This window comes from Taudactylus pleione, unplaced genomic scaffold, assembly GCF_031769625.1.
Source record: "Taudactylus pleione unplaced genomic scaffold, aTauple2 ptg000456l, whole genome shotgun sequence".
Classification (NCBI taxonomy): domain Eukaryota; kingdom Metazoa; phylum Chordata; class Amphibia; order Anura; family Myobatrachidae; genus Taudactylus; species Taudactylus pleione.
In genome coordinates, this window is record NW_028284858.1 from 946155 (window position 1) to 962738 (window position 16584).

Genomic DNA, 16584 nt, shown 5'->3' on the forward strand with positions numbered 1-16584 from the left:
CCTTAATTAGAATATATGGCTTGGGTTAGTAGAATCAAATATTATGAGGGATGAAAACAGCATGGTTTCTATACATTGCTGTAGCTAGCTTTATCTTGGGGCAGCATAGAGTGACTTGCATGACTGCGTAATATCTACAAATGCATTGCAACAGTTTGGGAATATAATATGTAATTTGTCCAAATATTTTGATATTAATACAGTGAACACTTATTTTAAGGATGGAACACATTTACATTAAGGCTGGAACACATTTACATTAAGGATAGAACACATTTATATTAAGGATGGAACACATTTATATTAAGGATGGAACACATTTATATTAAAGATGGAACACATTTATATTAAGGATGGAACACATTTATATTAAAGATGGAACACATTTATATTAAGGATGGAACACATTTATATTAAGGCTGGAACACATTTACAGGTATATTAAAGATGGAACACATTTATATTAAGGATGGAACACATTTATATTAAGGCTGGAACACATTTACAGGTATATTAAAGATGGAACACATTTATATTAAGGCTGGAACACATTTACAGGTATATTAAAGATGGAACACATTTATATTAAGGCTGGAACACATTTTCAGGTATATTAAAGATGGAAAACATTTATATTAAGGATGGAACACATTTATATTAAGGATGGAACACATTTATATTAAAGATGGAACACATTTATATTAAGGATGGAACACATTTACAGGTATATTAAAGATGGAACACATTTATATTAAGGATGGAACACATTTATATTAAGGCTAGACCACATTTATATTAAAGATGGAACACATTTATATTAAGGATGGAACACATTTATATTAAGGCTGGAACCCATTTACAGGTATATTAAAGATGGAACACATTTATATTAAGGCTGGAACACATTTACAGGTATATTAAAGATGGAACACATTTATATTAAGGATGGAACACATTTATATTAAGGATAGACCACATTTATATTAAGGATGGAACACATTTATATTAAGGATGGAACACATTTATATTAAGAAAGGAACACATTTACAGTATATTAAGGATGGAACACATTTATATTAAGGATGGAACACATTTATATTAAAGATGGGACACATTTATATTAAGGATAGAACACATTTATATTAAGGATAGAACACATTTATATTAAGGATGGAACACATTTATATTAAGGCTGGAACACATTTACAGGTATATTAAAGATGGAACACATTTATATTAAGGCTGGAACACATTTACAGGTATATTAAAGATGGAACACATTTATATTAAGGATGGAACACATTTATATTAAGGATAGACCACATTTATATTAAGGATGGAACACATTTATATTAAGGATGGAACACATTTATATTATAGATGGAACACATTTATATTAAGGATGGAACACATTTATATTAAGAAAGGAACACATTTGCAGTATATTAAGGATGGAACACATTTATATTAAGGATGGAACACATTTATATTAAGGATAGAACACATTTATATTACGGATGGAACACATTTACATTACAGATGGAACACATTTATATTAAGGATGGAACACATTTATATTAAGGATGGAATACATTTACATTAAGGATGGAATACATTTACATTAAGGATGGAACACATTTACATTAAAGATGGAACACATTTATATTAAGGATAGAACACATTTATATTAAGGATGGAACACATTTATATTAAGCATGGAACACATTTATATTAAGAATGGAACACATTTACAGTATATTAAGGATGGAACACATTTATATTAAGGATGGAACACATTTATATTAAGGATGGAACACATTTATATTAAAGATGGAACACATTTATATTAAGGATAGAACACATTTATATTAAGGATAGAACACATTTATATTAAGGATAGAACACATTTATATTAAGGATGGAACACATTTATATTAAGGATGGAACACATTTATATTAAGGATAGAACACATTTATATTAAGGATAGGACACATTTATGTTAAGGATGGAGCACATTTATATTAAGGATGGAACAGATTTATATTAAAGATGGAACACATTTATATTAGAGATGGAACACATTTATATTAAGGATGGAACACATTTATATTAAGGATGGAACACATTTATATTAAGGATGGAACGCATTTATAATAAAGATGGAACACAATTATATTAAAGATGGAACACATTTATGTTAAAGATAGAACACAAATTATGAAGATCTTAGAATAAAATGAATGAAGAAAGGACAATAAGTCATATACAATGGTTGTATTATCCCTATATAGTCTTTGATTACATTTGGCATTACAGCTGTTTATCTTTTGTAGAAAGGGAGAAATTACAACTAACATACCAGATATATTTCTTTATTAAAAGAAACAGGTTTTTTTTACCCACGAATACAAGGGACATCCATGGGCACTTTTTTCACACCCAACTATGCCAACAAGTTATGAGCTATTAGAAAACGCAAACATCAGAGCTCTGGTGCAGACATATTGATAATTTTGTTACAGTATGAAAAGGGAGACAGGATTCTTTGGTAATTTATTACAGAGATTGAAATTAACACTTTTAAATTAATGCTTACATCATTTATGAGGTAATACTAGTTTAATTTCCTTGATATTACTTCAATGGATAATATATTAAATAAAAAAATGTACCATAAAAATATTTGGACACTCTGGCCCGCGCTGCACTTACCGTTGCTGCCAGCCCTGACCCCTCCCCTCTGCTAAGTGCTAAGGGGGCGGGCCAGCACAGGGCGCATTTAAGCCCTGTTACGGCTCTGGTTGTTAGGGTAACATCACAATGTTTCTTTTTGCACCAATCTATTTTAGCCTAGGAAATGCCACATCTATATGTTCTTCTTTTATTCACAGCAGATTTTGCAAGTTTAGAGCATGTGTCATTTGAACACTAATAAAGTTGCAGCTTCAAATACATTAGGAAGTGAAACTGCATAATTTAGGATGACTAAGGTACTTATGGTACCGGCACCATCAATATTCTGTAACAAACATATATAGAAATTGACAGAAATATTCACCTTGAACATGTTCCGTTTCTGAATTGTATTCATCTGTGGATTTTTTGTTCCTTGTGTCATGTGCAGTCACAACACTGGGAAACTCTGCACAGAAATCAAAGAAAATCAGTCATTGGTATTATGATGTTGAGTATTCATGGTCATTTGCAGAGCCGAGGTTGGCTCGTATGGCCCTTCCCTGCAGGGAAGCAGGTCTTCAGCATCTAAATATATTGAGTTCAATATAATTAGCAAACTTGTAAAAAAATTAGGTAATATGTACAAATCAGTATACTGTGATTAAAAATTATTTGTAAGCTACCAAATTCCTTCTGTTAACTCAGCAGTTAATTACTGACACAAAATAGTGTTGTTTCATAACATTGCAATGACTAAGTTCTTGTGGGCAGGTTAGTAGTCCTAATTGTTTAATAATCTCATTCAGAGCCATTGTAACTCTCTCTATGTGGTTTCCCTAGGTAGAGCTAGTTACAAAGCACTAACACAGAGTATCTGCCTTCACTGATACTTGTGAATGTGGTGTATCAAGTTCCTTCTGTTAAGTCGGCAATTCATTACTGCCACAGAATAATGTTATGGGCAGGTGAGTTTTCACACGTGTTTATTAATCTTATTCAGAGACATTGTATAATATATATATATGGCAGATCAAGTTCATTTATCTGAGAATCAGTGTAGGGACTGGCTAGATGGGAATGACCGTGAAGCGGTGGCCAGCTTAACAAATTATTGCAATATTTTGGAACCAACATTCCCTATGTTCAAAGGAGTTGCAGTTTGAAAAGCATGTGAGTGCCGAGTTTGTGTGATATTTTTTTTATATATATATATATATATATATATATATATCTGTAAGTAGTTTATGGACGGCACCTGCTTCTAAATACAGCTAGTTACAAAGCATTACCAGTCTATATGCTTTCACTGGTGTTTGCCTGTGCAGTCTGTGATCAGTTCTTATGGCATATACACATACTGTATATATACCCCTTTTCCACTAGCCTCAAAATCCCAGGTTAATACACGTGAGCGCGCGTCAACCCGGGATTTTGGTAAGTGGAATTGGCTCCGTCTGGGTTCAGTTACCCGGGAAGCCAACCCTGCTAGCGAGCAGGGTTATTCCGGGAAGGAACCAGGTAAGGTTCAATGTAAACGGGTAATCCGGATCATTCGACCCAAGACCCGTTTACAGCACGGGGAGAGCTGCATTCCGGTGCAAAGAGATGATATAATCTCCAAGCGCCGGCACTGCAGCTGCGTGCAGTGTGAACGGCACCGATGCGGGAATAACCCGGATCGGCGCCACAGTGTAAAAAGATCTGTCCCAGGCTGAATCTGACCCGGTTTGGAGCTATGTCCCAAATCTCAGGTCCGACCCGGGACTTAAGTGGAAAAGCGGTCTAACAAATGCAGTCTCTTGGTCCCTGTCACAGTATAACAGCCACCCTCATTAGTATGATACAATGTAGATGGATTGACACATAGTAATTAATACAGAGCAGGACCACATTACCCACACGTGTTTCACATCATTAGCTTTCTCAGGACAAATACTTTTTAAACACAGCATACTGATTTACAATATCAGATTGTTCTTCTGTGCTCAGATAACCAGCTTAATATACATAAGGTCTTTGCACATATACAGTAACACTATATTGAGAATATTACTGGAGGAGAATCTGCCACAATAGTATGTAATGTGTTATGTGGCCAGCCCTCTTATGAATAACAATCTTTATTGGGTGTAGTATATTAATATATTATTAGTGAACTGGATTACCAGCATTGAATCAATCAACACCCAATATAACACAGATGTTAATGTACAACAAGAAGTAAAACCACACAGTGGGTCAATCTGTTTTTAAATCACTTTATTCACCTTTTTACACACTTACCGTTGTTTTTATTATTTCCCTGATTTAGCATATATATTTTAACAATACTCAATAATAGTAAAAATTTCATATTTACACTGATATTAATACATCTATATTTTTTTCAAAACAATTACTGTAATTAATGAGTGATAGATTAATTCAAAGAAGGTATAAGAATGTTTCCTGTTACAGATACATACCACTGAGCAGTTGCCTTTTGACAGTTGCCTTTTGATATGTATATATACTGTGTATATATATATATATATATGTATGTATGTATGTATATATATATATATATATATATTAGTATTGCACTATAGGTATATACAAGAGAAATTACTGGGAGAATGGTGCTGGCGCGCTTTTCCCGGTGATATACATATGTGCAGTAAGTTCTGGCACAGTGGAAGGGGGGCATGCTCGGAGACTGTACATGGCCCCCTCCTCTCATATGATGCCCCTATATGTATAGAATATATAGGAGAAATATGTATTTTTAGCACAGAGGGTCTGATTCAGCACAGATCGCAGCTGCATAATCGCACACAAGGAATCTGCGAAAATATGCTAATGTCTGCCACCGCTCAGCCAACATGGAGACGCCCACTACTGCCTTCTCACATCCGTAATACCTCGCAGTCCTGCATATACATCTACGTATACATCGGTAACAGGGGCTTATTAAGAGAGGAGGGGGCCCGTGTGCAGTCTACATCCGGGGACCCATCCTCTCTCTATGGCGGCCAGCAGCAAGCTCAGCACCGCCCGCATCAGTAGACTCTGGGCACTAGTCTGTGCCCAGAGTCTACTGCGCATACGAATGGCAGCAGCATCACTTTCACAGCGATTTCCCCACTGCACATGCGCATAACGCCGGGAAAACAGCAGCGGCTGACATTTTACAGCCATTTTGTGGAGGGCTGCAATACCCGACGCAGGACTTCAGAGAGGCAAGTGTTAGAAAATATGGGTGCAGGGTATGCAGTGTGGACCCCCCTGCCCGCACACCCTGCACCCATTATAAATACACCCCTGGTCGGTAACATCGGAGAACATCGGCCCCTCACGCACAATTACAGCAGGTCTGACCTGTCTCAGAATTTGCAAGTCTTGTCGCACGCAGTGAGTACTCAAGCTGCGTAAGCAATCGGCTAATTTATACATGTCCATGGAACGCGTTCAAACGGACAGGCACGCCTGCGTTTCTGCAACCACTCCCCCGTCACCATCTCCAAATGCTCACGGCTTCTCACTCATTCTGTGATGGATTCCACAGTGCGTCCGTAATCGCAGTGCAATCACCGTGCAGAGCGGTGCATACGCATGCGCAGTACGCAACAATCAGCTGATCTGCGTATGCAGTTGCAATTTCAGTCCATGCTGAAACAGGCCCAGAGTTCATTAATAATTTTATATGATTATTTTTGAATATCACTATTTATTTATACATGTGTTTTTGTGAAATATTTGACATTCTATGTATAATTTAGTATTATTATCCAGGAACTCACTTAATTCTGTTTCTACTTTGGAGTTATCTACTTTATCTCTTTTATTTGTTTATTAAGGCAGAAAGTTTAACCATCATGCTCCTTTAACACAATAACACGAAGCCATTAATATACAAAACATACAAGGACCAGAAACCAGTTAACTAACAATAAAAAAATAAACAATTCCACTACAACGTCACATTTCTTTTTGATTTGTAAATGACCCACTGTACGTTTGGCTCTTATATTCCTTAATATAATCCATTAGTCCTATTCAGGGCCGGATTAACGGGAGGGGGGGGGGGGGTTGGGGGGACGACAGGGGCGATCGTCCCTGGGTCCCCAAACCTGAAGGGCCCCCACACCAAGATCCGTAACTAGACTTTTTGGTGCCCTGTGCCAGAAAGTGCATCGGCGGCCCCCTAATTTTTCAAAGGGACATAATGCACCCAATAAAGGGGAATGGCCTAATAGGGAAGGGCCAGGGAAGAGATAGAGGAGGCCAGGATATGCTGGGGATGAAATAAGAGGAAGCTACAAGTGAGAATGATAATAATCAGAAATTTGACAGGCCCAAACAGCGCCCCCTGACCTGTGGTGCCCTGTGCGATGGCACCGGCCGCACTACCCTAGCTACGGCCCTGCCCACACCCATCGGGGTTAAAGAGAACCGGAGGTGACGGACCCAGTTCTGCCTTCTCCGGCCAACCTAACACCAGCGCCGCAGGGAGGCACCATTTGCCAGATGCCCGCTGAGATTGTAACCAGTGGGCGCCTGGCTCCCTCCCCGCAGCGGGAGCTGGAGATGGAGCTCACTCGTGAGCTCCGGGCTCCGGCTCAGCAGTGCACTATGGGAGAGACGTCATGACATCTCTCCCCTGGTGCAGAGGAGCAGCCGAGCAGACTGGACGTGAACGGCAGCGGGAGTGGGGCTTAAGGTAAGTATTAGCTTCTTTTTTTTTTTAGTGCAAGCGGCTTTTGTAGGGGGGGCATAACTAGGGGGGGCGTTACTCGGGGGGCATTACTACTGGGGGCATTTACTCGGGGCATTACTGCTGGGGGCATTACTACTGGGGGCATTACTATTGGGGGCACCACTTCTGGGGGAATTACTATTGGGGGCTCTACTAATTATACAGAGGGTACTACTACAGGGGGCATTACTACTGGGGTCACTACCACAGGGGGCATGACTACTGGGGGCACAACTACAGGGGTATTACTACTGAGGGCATTTATACAGGGGGCATTACTATTGGGCACACACAGGGGGCATGACTACTGGGGGCATTACTATTGGGGGCACAACTACAGTGGTATTACTACTGGGGGCATTTATACAGTGGGCTTTACTACTGGGGACACTACCAACAGGGGGCATTACTACTTGGGCATAACTACAGGGGGCATGGCTACTGGGGGCACTACTAATGGTAGAATTGCATAGGGGGCACCACTCCTGGGGGCACTACTACTGGGTGCACTGCATAAAGGGCACCACTACTGTGGGCACTGACACCACTGAGGTCCCTATTGCGCATACCCCCAGTTTGTCACATTTAATATGGGCACCCACATGTTTGTTGCCCAGTGGCCCCTACAGACCTTAATCCGGCCCTGGTCCTATTTATATAGACTGATACATTTATCATAGCTCTGCATATAGCAATGTCTGGGACAATTCTTACAGTCCATTAGAGCATAAGATGTAATGTACCGGAAAACACAGAGAGAGAGGCAGTTTTTACCTGTGATCAGATATGTCAGTTCAGACACTGTGGTAGATTCAGTAGTAATGTTCGTTGGTTGTGGAATGGTGGTCCTAGCAGGTGGAGGTGGTGGAGTGTTACTCTTTGTAGCTAGAGTTGGTGGAGTGGAAGTCTGAGCAGGTGGCGGACTGGTTCTCTTTGCAGGTGGAGTTGGTGGAATGGTAGTCGGAGCAGGTGGAGTTGGTGGAATGGTATTCCTGGCAGGTGGAGGTGGTAGAATGGTAGTCTTTACAGGTGGAGGAGGTTGAGATGTCTTAGTAGTCCTGACAGGTGGCTGTGTAGTAGTAACTGCTGTGGTAATATTATATAAATAAATTTAATTGCATTAATTGAAGTATAACATAACAAAGGCCCTCATTCAGAGCCGTACGCTCTGAGCAGAGCGCACGCTCTGAATGAGGGCAGTCCTCCATAACTATGGAGCGTCCCCCTGGACGCTCGTATAGCTGTGGGTCACCACCCACAGCCTATATGAGCGTGCAGTTTGATGGCCACGATGGTCGTGACCATCGCGACCATCGAAACTGCGAGCCGGAGCCTGCGGTTGAGGTTTTCAACCGCAAGGCCCGGAGTGATTTTGGCTCTATCTTGGGAACGCCCCCGTCAGGGAGGCACGCCCCCGGCACGCCCACCAAAGGGGGCGTGCTGTCAATCAACATCGACAGCACGCCCCCTTTGATCAGACACAACGAGCGAAGGACTTTCCTTCGCTCGTCGCGTCTGGCGCATGCGCACGACGGAGCTCCCGACGTTGTGCGCATGCTCAGTGCAGACCATCGACCCACTTGCGAGCGGACAGCCGCTTGCGAGTGGGTCTGAATCAGGGCCAAAGTTTATTAGCATGTCATTGAGGCGCCAATAGTTATCACATCGCTGTAAAGGGGAAAGATACAAAAAAAGTGTAAACAATGTAACAGACCAACATACACAGACAATTACATGTGTAGGCATAGTTAAATTGAAGTCATTTATTTTTATTTTGGTTTATTTTATAGTATTATATGTCCAGTTTATTGTCTGTACTAGTGAAAACATATGAAAATTCTAAAATTAATTTATCCATGACAGTGGTTTGCTGTTTTCCAATATTATTAATACATTATTTTTATTATCTATTCTCCGTGATCACTTCTTATTGCAATCTGCAGATCACAACCTCCAGTGAGTGAAACGTTTTGACCTTTGGCGGTGTTTAGAGCTGTTATCATTTATTGGACAAATCCACTCTATTAGCTCTTCCTCGTAGTGAGTAAGGAACTGTTTTTTTCATAACTCTTGTGTTACAGAGCATTATTTAAGGTTTACAGTCTAAAGAGGGGGGTGTAACCATGAGGGTGAACTGAGAAAGAGAGTTGGCAAGTCACAGTATCGAGTTATGAGGTGAGACTGGCTTTTATGCAGATGTGGGTCTTAAGAACGTGTTTGAAGAGAGCCTGATAGGGAGAGGAAGTTACATTCAGAGCAGTGATGCAGCACAAAAGAAATCTGGAAGTGAGAAGAGGTGGTCATAGTGGAGGTGAGACAGTAATCGGTGGATGACCGGAGAAGTTGTGAGGGAGTGTGAACCATAGATGTAAAGGGAAGTGGCATGAGTAAGGGCTTTATTGATATGTGAGAGTGAGGAGCATCTTTGGGAGATAAACTGGATATGGGGAGTGAAGGATAGGGTGCAGTCCAGGATTATGCCCATGAATGCACTTTTAAATATTAAATGTATTTAATGTGAATGACTAAATATTGTCTGTAAAGCACTATGTAAAATGTGTGTACCATATCGATAATCTTATATATAAAATTCATTGGTCTGTTTGTCCGGTTATGCATTCGGGCACCCCTGCACCGATTGTGATGAAACCAACGCGAGGTGGTCCAGTAGGATCCTGGCCAGGATTTGGATGAAAACTTCACAGAGGGGTGGCAATTGGTCTGGGATGCCCAAAGGAGTGGTTGGGATCCCAGTTGGACCTCACGGCGGAGTGCGCCAGCCAGAACTTTGACCCAGGGAGCCTGTTCTAGGCCTTCCACTGGATGGATTTGGACGAGATCACATAATAATGTTTAAACAAATATAATTTAATGTAAAATATATTACAGTTAAAGTAATATCTTTATATCTGTTCATTCAACGTTAAGTAATTATTTTCAGATTTTCAGCCCATTGTATAGATAAATTAATTTCCATTATTGTAACTTCTTTTGTATTCTCAAATACACTAAACATTCTTAACAACAAAACTTTATACAAAATAATTAACCACTTATTCATATTCTTGAAAGTAAATGTTTACAGTTACATCCAACTCATTGATAACCTAATAACTTGAAAATGTAAACCTGGGCAACGCCGGGTACTTCAGCTAGTTGCTATTAAATAACAAACAAAAACGTAAGTGCAATGCAATTTATATACAATACAGTACAAAAGTTATAGGCAGGTGTGCAAAAATGCTGCAAAGTGAGAATGCTTTCAAAAATAGAAGTGTTAATAATTTATTTTTAGCATTTAACAAAATGCAAAGTGAATGAACAGAAGAGAAATCTAAATTAAATCAATATTTGGTGTGACCACCCTTTGCCTTCAAAACAGCATAAATTCTTAAATTTTTCTAGGTACACTTGCACACAGTTTTTGAAGGAACTCGGCAGGGAGGTTGTTCCAAACATCTTGGAGAAATAATCTGTAGGAGCCATATCATCACTTCCAAGACTCCTTGTTCTTCTTTATGCTGAAGATAGTTCTTAATGAGATTGGCTGTATGTATGGGGTCATTGTCCTGCTGCAGAATACATTTGGAGCCAATCAGATGCCTCCCTGATGGTATTCAAATTCTATTTTTGAAAGCATTCTTAAGGGGCCTATCCATTACAAGACTTTTTGAACGATCCGACCAAAACCAGGAGATTTTGTTCGCATTTTTCACAAAGTCATGTAATGGATAGCTGGCAAGAACCAGCGATGCACGTGTACACTGGGTCCTTGCCGACCCTGACTATCTACGGAACATGCTGGTCAACCTAACGACGCTCATCAGGTTCCCCATGTTCCGAGATAGGAGGTCGGGATTCTGCACTGAAAGACGTTCAGTGAACGCCGTTCAGTGCAGGCACCGCACCCAGCAACCTGAAGGACTGAACGCTAGATGTACAGTTTTTCAGGTCACCTAATGGATAGGCACCTTTACTTTGCAGCATAATTCCACACCTGCCGAAAACTTTTGCACAGTACTGTACGTTTTACCATGCAATAAAATCCATTGCAAACACCAGAGTGTATGTAATCTTATGAAGGCTCTTACAGCATCAGTCATTGATTGGTCATTTAAATTGCCAAGCATTGTAGGAATCATGTGGCTACTTGTAGTGATCTAGGAACTCTGACTGTACATTTAGTATTTATAGAATATACATGTATCCATCTCCGATATCCACTACATACAAACATGTTTAGAAATGTATTCTCTCACCTTTTGCCATCTTCAGCTCTATATTGAGTTTCTTGTCGTTGAACCACCCATGATGCTCTACACGGCAGCAGTATGTCCCTGCATCTTCCAGTCCTGCTTTAGCAATAGTCAGAGATACCTGCCCTTTGGCTATATTGTTATTGAGCTGGTAGCGATCAGATGAATGATAGGTGACCTTATGGCCATCAGTATATATGAGAGCATCAGTGCACTTAGAATTTGGGCAGCTTCCACGTCCCCAGCACATGGTAGTTATATCGCTAGATGTCTTCACAGAGTAAGTACAAGGGAGGGTAACAGATTCACCCTCTGTTCCTCCCACTATTAGTCCATATAGCAGAGGGACTGCAAGAGAGAGAAATTAAAAACATAATGATTGTTAGTGTATTCATATTATGATGGGAAGAAATTTCATGTTGTAATCATTATTGTATGTCACATAAAGCTATTACAGCTTCTGCTTTATGAACAAGACACTACTATAGCCTCATGTATCAGATTCATGCCGAATTCCTTTTCCCCTATACAGTATACTGTAAGCTTGCCAGCAGGCTGTTCATACCCACTGGTTTTTCATTACTGTGTTCCCAATTGTAAAGTGCAACAGAATTTTGCTGGCGCTATATAAACACAATAAATGTTCAGAACAACAATGTTAATCTTATATACAGTATAATCCTATTGAACATCTGTCACTGACATGCTCAGTAGACGTCGGAACTCTCAGGTTATGACATCACTGACACTTTTGGGAGAGGTCAGAGTTCACACCAGCTGTCGGTAACTGTCATGCAGCTATTACTTAGTAAGGGTGTTTTTTGGTTACTCCTTAAGATTTGCATCCAACCTTACATTAGCACCAATCTACAGAGACAGTGGTAACATGTAGGAGGTAGAAGAGAAACAAAACAAAATGAATGCACTATATAAATATCATAACCTTCAAGCAAATATGCTATTTTCACCATTTAATAACTAATTATATTTGATAGCTATCTGCCATTAGTCTCATAAATAAATCATCAATAACTCACAAGGTCATAACCATGAAATATAACTGTTTAAATACTGCAAGGACAATTATATTCATTTCCAGAAAGATTACTTGATGCAATTTTAATTTATAGTAAAGTGCATATTCTTTTAACAAACAATATCCAAAAATAAACTGGAGTTACCAGAAGTGTGTGAAAAGGACATGGGCCCTCATTCAGAGGTGCTCGCAAAATGCGAGCGGTCGCTCTGAATGAGGGCGGTCGCTTGGCGACCAACCAGGTTGATGTTCGCGATGGTCAAGACCATCGCGACCATCGGGGCTTGCGACAAGACCCTAAGGTTGGGTCTCGGTAACCGCAAACCCCAGGGAGCTTCCTGCTCTGATCGAGCAGGAAGCTCCCCACTGACATCACTGCTGATGTCAGTGCGGCCGCCCACAAATGGCAGCTCTCCGTTTGTGAGACCACCCCCCCGCCCCACCTACAAAACGGGGCAGCTGTCGATTACCATTGACAGCCACCCCTTTTGTAGTGAGCTTCGGAGCGAGAGAATTTCTCTGCACGTGCAGTACGGCCGCTGCGCGCGCGCAGGGCCTAAACATCGAACCGCTTGCGAGTGCTCAGCGCTTGCGAGCGGGTCTGAATGAGGTCCATGGACTCTGGTAGTATAGTGTATTTGGGAGCTGTTGTGAATCGGAGGTGACAACCTCCTGTAAATACAAAAATGGAAAAAAAAGGAATTCACAGGTAGCTCTATACCTACTTAATGTGTCAGGGGTGTGTCCATGTTGAATTGATCCAATAAACTGTCTATAAGTAAAAGTGTGTCACTGATGGAAAAAGAGTTTTATGTAACCAACAGGAACGATATTGATCTGATTTTTAATATGCTGGTAAGGAAATGAGACTGGTGAAGGGGCAATCTGTATGAGAGACGGCTAGAGGAGGAAAGGGGGTGGGGAGAACGGGAATGTAGGAGGAGGGGGATTTCATGCAAGTTGTCAAAAATGCAGAGTTGGGTTTTGAACATTGAAGGGAAAGGAGGCACGGTGATTGGGAGATATACAGACATTGATGTCCATGTTTCCTACATATTGGAAAAATATATGGATGTATTGTACAGGGTGCTGGAAATATACTCCACTTTACAATCATGTCAGATCCGGGGAACAGCTGCCTGCAATGAAGGGACAAGAGGCTTCCTGCAATCCATCACAATCTAGCATGGACCAGCTGATATGATGCGGTGTATCAATTTTCTTTGATGAGGGGTGAACCCTGAAATCCCCATGAGGAGGAACAAGAACAAGGACAGTAGAGGAATGAATCTTCAGATGCATAAATCCATCAGCTTTTGGGTACGTTTGGTTTCATCTTATTGAGTTGGGACATAAATACAATCTGTATAAGAACTGGAGATGTGCGTAGACCCCCGTGCTTTGGTTTTGGTTCTAATTCATCGTTGTGTTTTGGTTTTGGCAAAACCACCCTCAAATGTTTAAGTTTTTGTTTTGGATCTGGATTTTGTAAAAAATTGATGAAACAGCTAGAATCGTGTAATGTGGACCTGTTTTTGTTTCTATAGTATTATTATCATCATTAACATTGATTTCCAGTCATTTCCAGTGAATTTTGACCACCTCAGATCATAATATTGTGTTCACTCATATTGGCCAAAGGCTGCAGTGAGCTAAGCGACAGAGCTGCGGCACAAACACATGGCAGTTTAAAAAAGAATATAGCACAACTGTCAAACATATTGGCACTGCACTGGCAGACAGGATGGCAGTGTAATATAAACTATATCATGCTATAGAATGTTTTAGTTAATCAACTGCATCAGAGGTCCGAGGCCAGCACAGGTAAATGGAGGTGGAGTATTTATGTAGTGGAGGCCAGGTAAAGCATTGATAGATTGCTTGATTATTAACAATAATAACTGTTAAGAAAAGTAAATCGGAGACATGGAAATTATTATGAAACAAGCTTTCAAAATCCCAATGAGGGAAAAGAAACTGAATCCATTCCAAACATGATATCACAGGCCTCAGGCCTATACAAGCAATTTAAGGCACAGTCACAGTCTAGTTGAAGTCGATAATTATATGATGGCTATATGATATAATTATATGATTTGAAGATTATATGATTTGCTGATGAGAAGCTGGGGATGGATGGTCTTGTAAGATATAGAAGAACATCAATGCCATAGTAAAGTACAGTAATATATGCTGCTTGTCAAACACGCAAAATAAAGGATGATAAAGAGGATGATACTACTCTGTATTATCTGTGGAGAAGCTGCCGGGAAAACTAGGCTTATACATTAGGATGAGAAGTGTGTGATGGGTGGCATTGCAAGATACAGAAGAACATCAACACCCCAGGAAAGTACATTAATATACCCTGCCTGTCAAAAATACAATCTTGGGAAAGCCCATAATGAAAAGTGGTGCACGATGGCCACTCTTCCTCAACAATTTTACACCCAGCAGACCAAGAACCCTTTATCCCTGATTGCGGAGGTTGATATTTCCCATTACCAGCAAATCCAGAGTTTCTTTAATCGCATGGGAAGCCGAGATCTCCTGTAAAGTCACTATTAACTTGGGAATATATTTATCTGGTGCCCTAGTAGCAGCTGTCGGACAAGTTCCCCAATTTGAAAGCGTATTTTGCACAAGCAGTGAATGGTCAGGAGTTGTAGACATTCCTTGGCTTGAGCCAAACATTTTTTTGGATAATATTAGTTCTTTGGTACTGACCTCCGATACTAATCTTGTCCCTGAATGTACCCACACTGTATGTATGCCACCTCTTTCCAGGGCCCTCTAGGTGCTGTTACTTGAATAGAATGTTATTTACTTCAACACTATTATTCTGTTTGAATTAGATCTACACTAACTATTACAACTATGGCAATTACGAGTATGGCAATTGATACCTAGCACCTAACATCCCCCTCATACTTGTGTACTTTATATATGTTATTTGTAGTGTAGCAAAACATGGATTATATCTCTCTAGTTTATTCTGGAAACACTACATATTTATTACACTTTGATAAGGGCACTCATCTAACTATTTTCCAAATTCAGTTTTACTCTTAGTAGTTTGGTTTGATATACATTTTTCTAAAATGGTCAGCAGTAAAGTTTTGGATTGCTTCCTTCTCACTTTTCCCTTCTATTTAGCTGCTCCTATATTGTTTATCTTTTCTAAATTTTATTTCCAATTTTTATCCGGATTATGGTAAATTCTTTGCTGTAATATTTTGTTTTGTCTCTCTTCTCTGTAGTTTGAATTGGTTATCTTAGATTGAATTCTGTCTTCACTGTTTCTCCATATTATGTCTGTTTCTCTCTGGTATCTACTCCAGAGATGGCCATATTTGTTTAGATAGGCAAATTTACCAAAAACAGCTAAGGAGTAGACATTTTGGTACTTTATTATCATCTTTGTCACTCTGTTCATTTAACGTCCCATGCTCTTTTTAAATCCAACTTCTCTCATGTATAACCTTTATCTGTATTGTATGGATCTATATTATTTTTATTATTATTATTATAATTTATTTATATGGTGCCACAAATGTTTCGTAGCGCCTTACAAAGTACATAAACAAGTTGTAGACAAGCGACTTACAGAACAATACACTACAGGACTAGGACATGGATAATATACATTGCTACACTAGCGACCATAACACCCAGATAAGCAACAGAGCATAAGCAACCAGGTGTTAGGTGCCCTAGTGGTGAGTAAGAAGTAGATGAAACTAAAGTAGTGAGAAGCACAAGAGGATAGAGAGCCCTGCTCGTAAGAGCTTACATTCTAAAAGTATATATGTGTTTTCTCTATGTAATAGCGGGTGCATATTACTGTAACAACAACTTTATACCAATGTCTAATATCTGA

General features: G+C 39.9%; 1 protein-coding gene across 2 annotated transcripts in view; it reads right to left on the reverse strand.

The window, feature by feature from the left end:
• Positions 1–16584, reverse strand: part of LOC148504776 (uncharacterized) — a 51159-nt gene that overhangs the window by 19672 nt on the left and 14903 nt on the right. Inside the window, exons 2-4 of one of the 2 annotated variants that reach the window (XM_088448506.1) lie at positions 11672–12016; positions 8187–8495; positions 3060–3143 (exon numbers count right to left, since the gene is read on the reverse strand). In XM_088448506.1, the coding sequence (XP_088304632.1) occupies positions 3060–3143; positions 8187–8495; positions 11672–12016 (738 nt within the window). Of the gene's footprint in view, positions 1–3059; positions 3144–8186; positions 8499–11671; positions 12017–16584 lie in introns of both variants that reach the window. The other variant, XM_088448505.1, reaches the window with a different exon arrangement.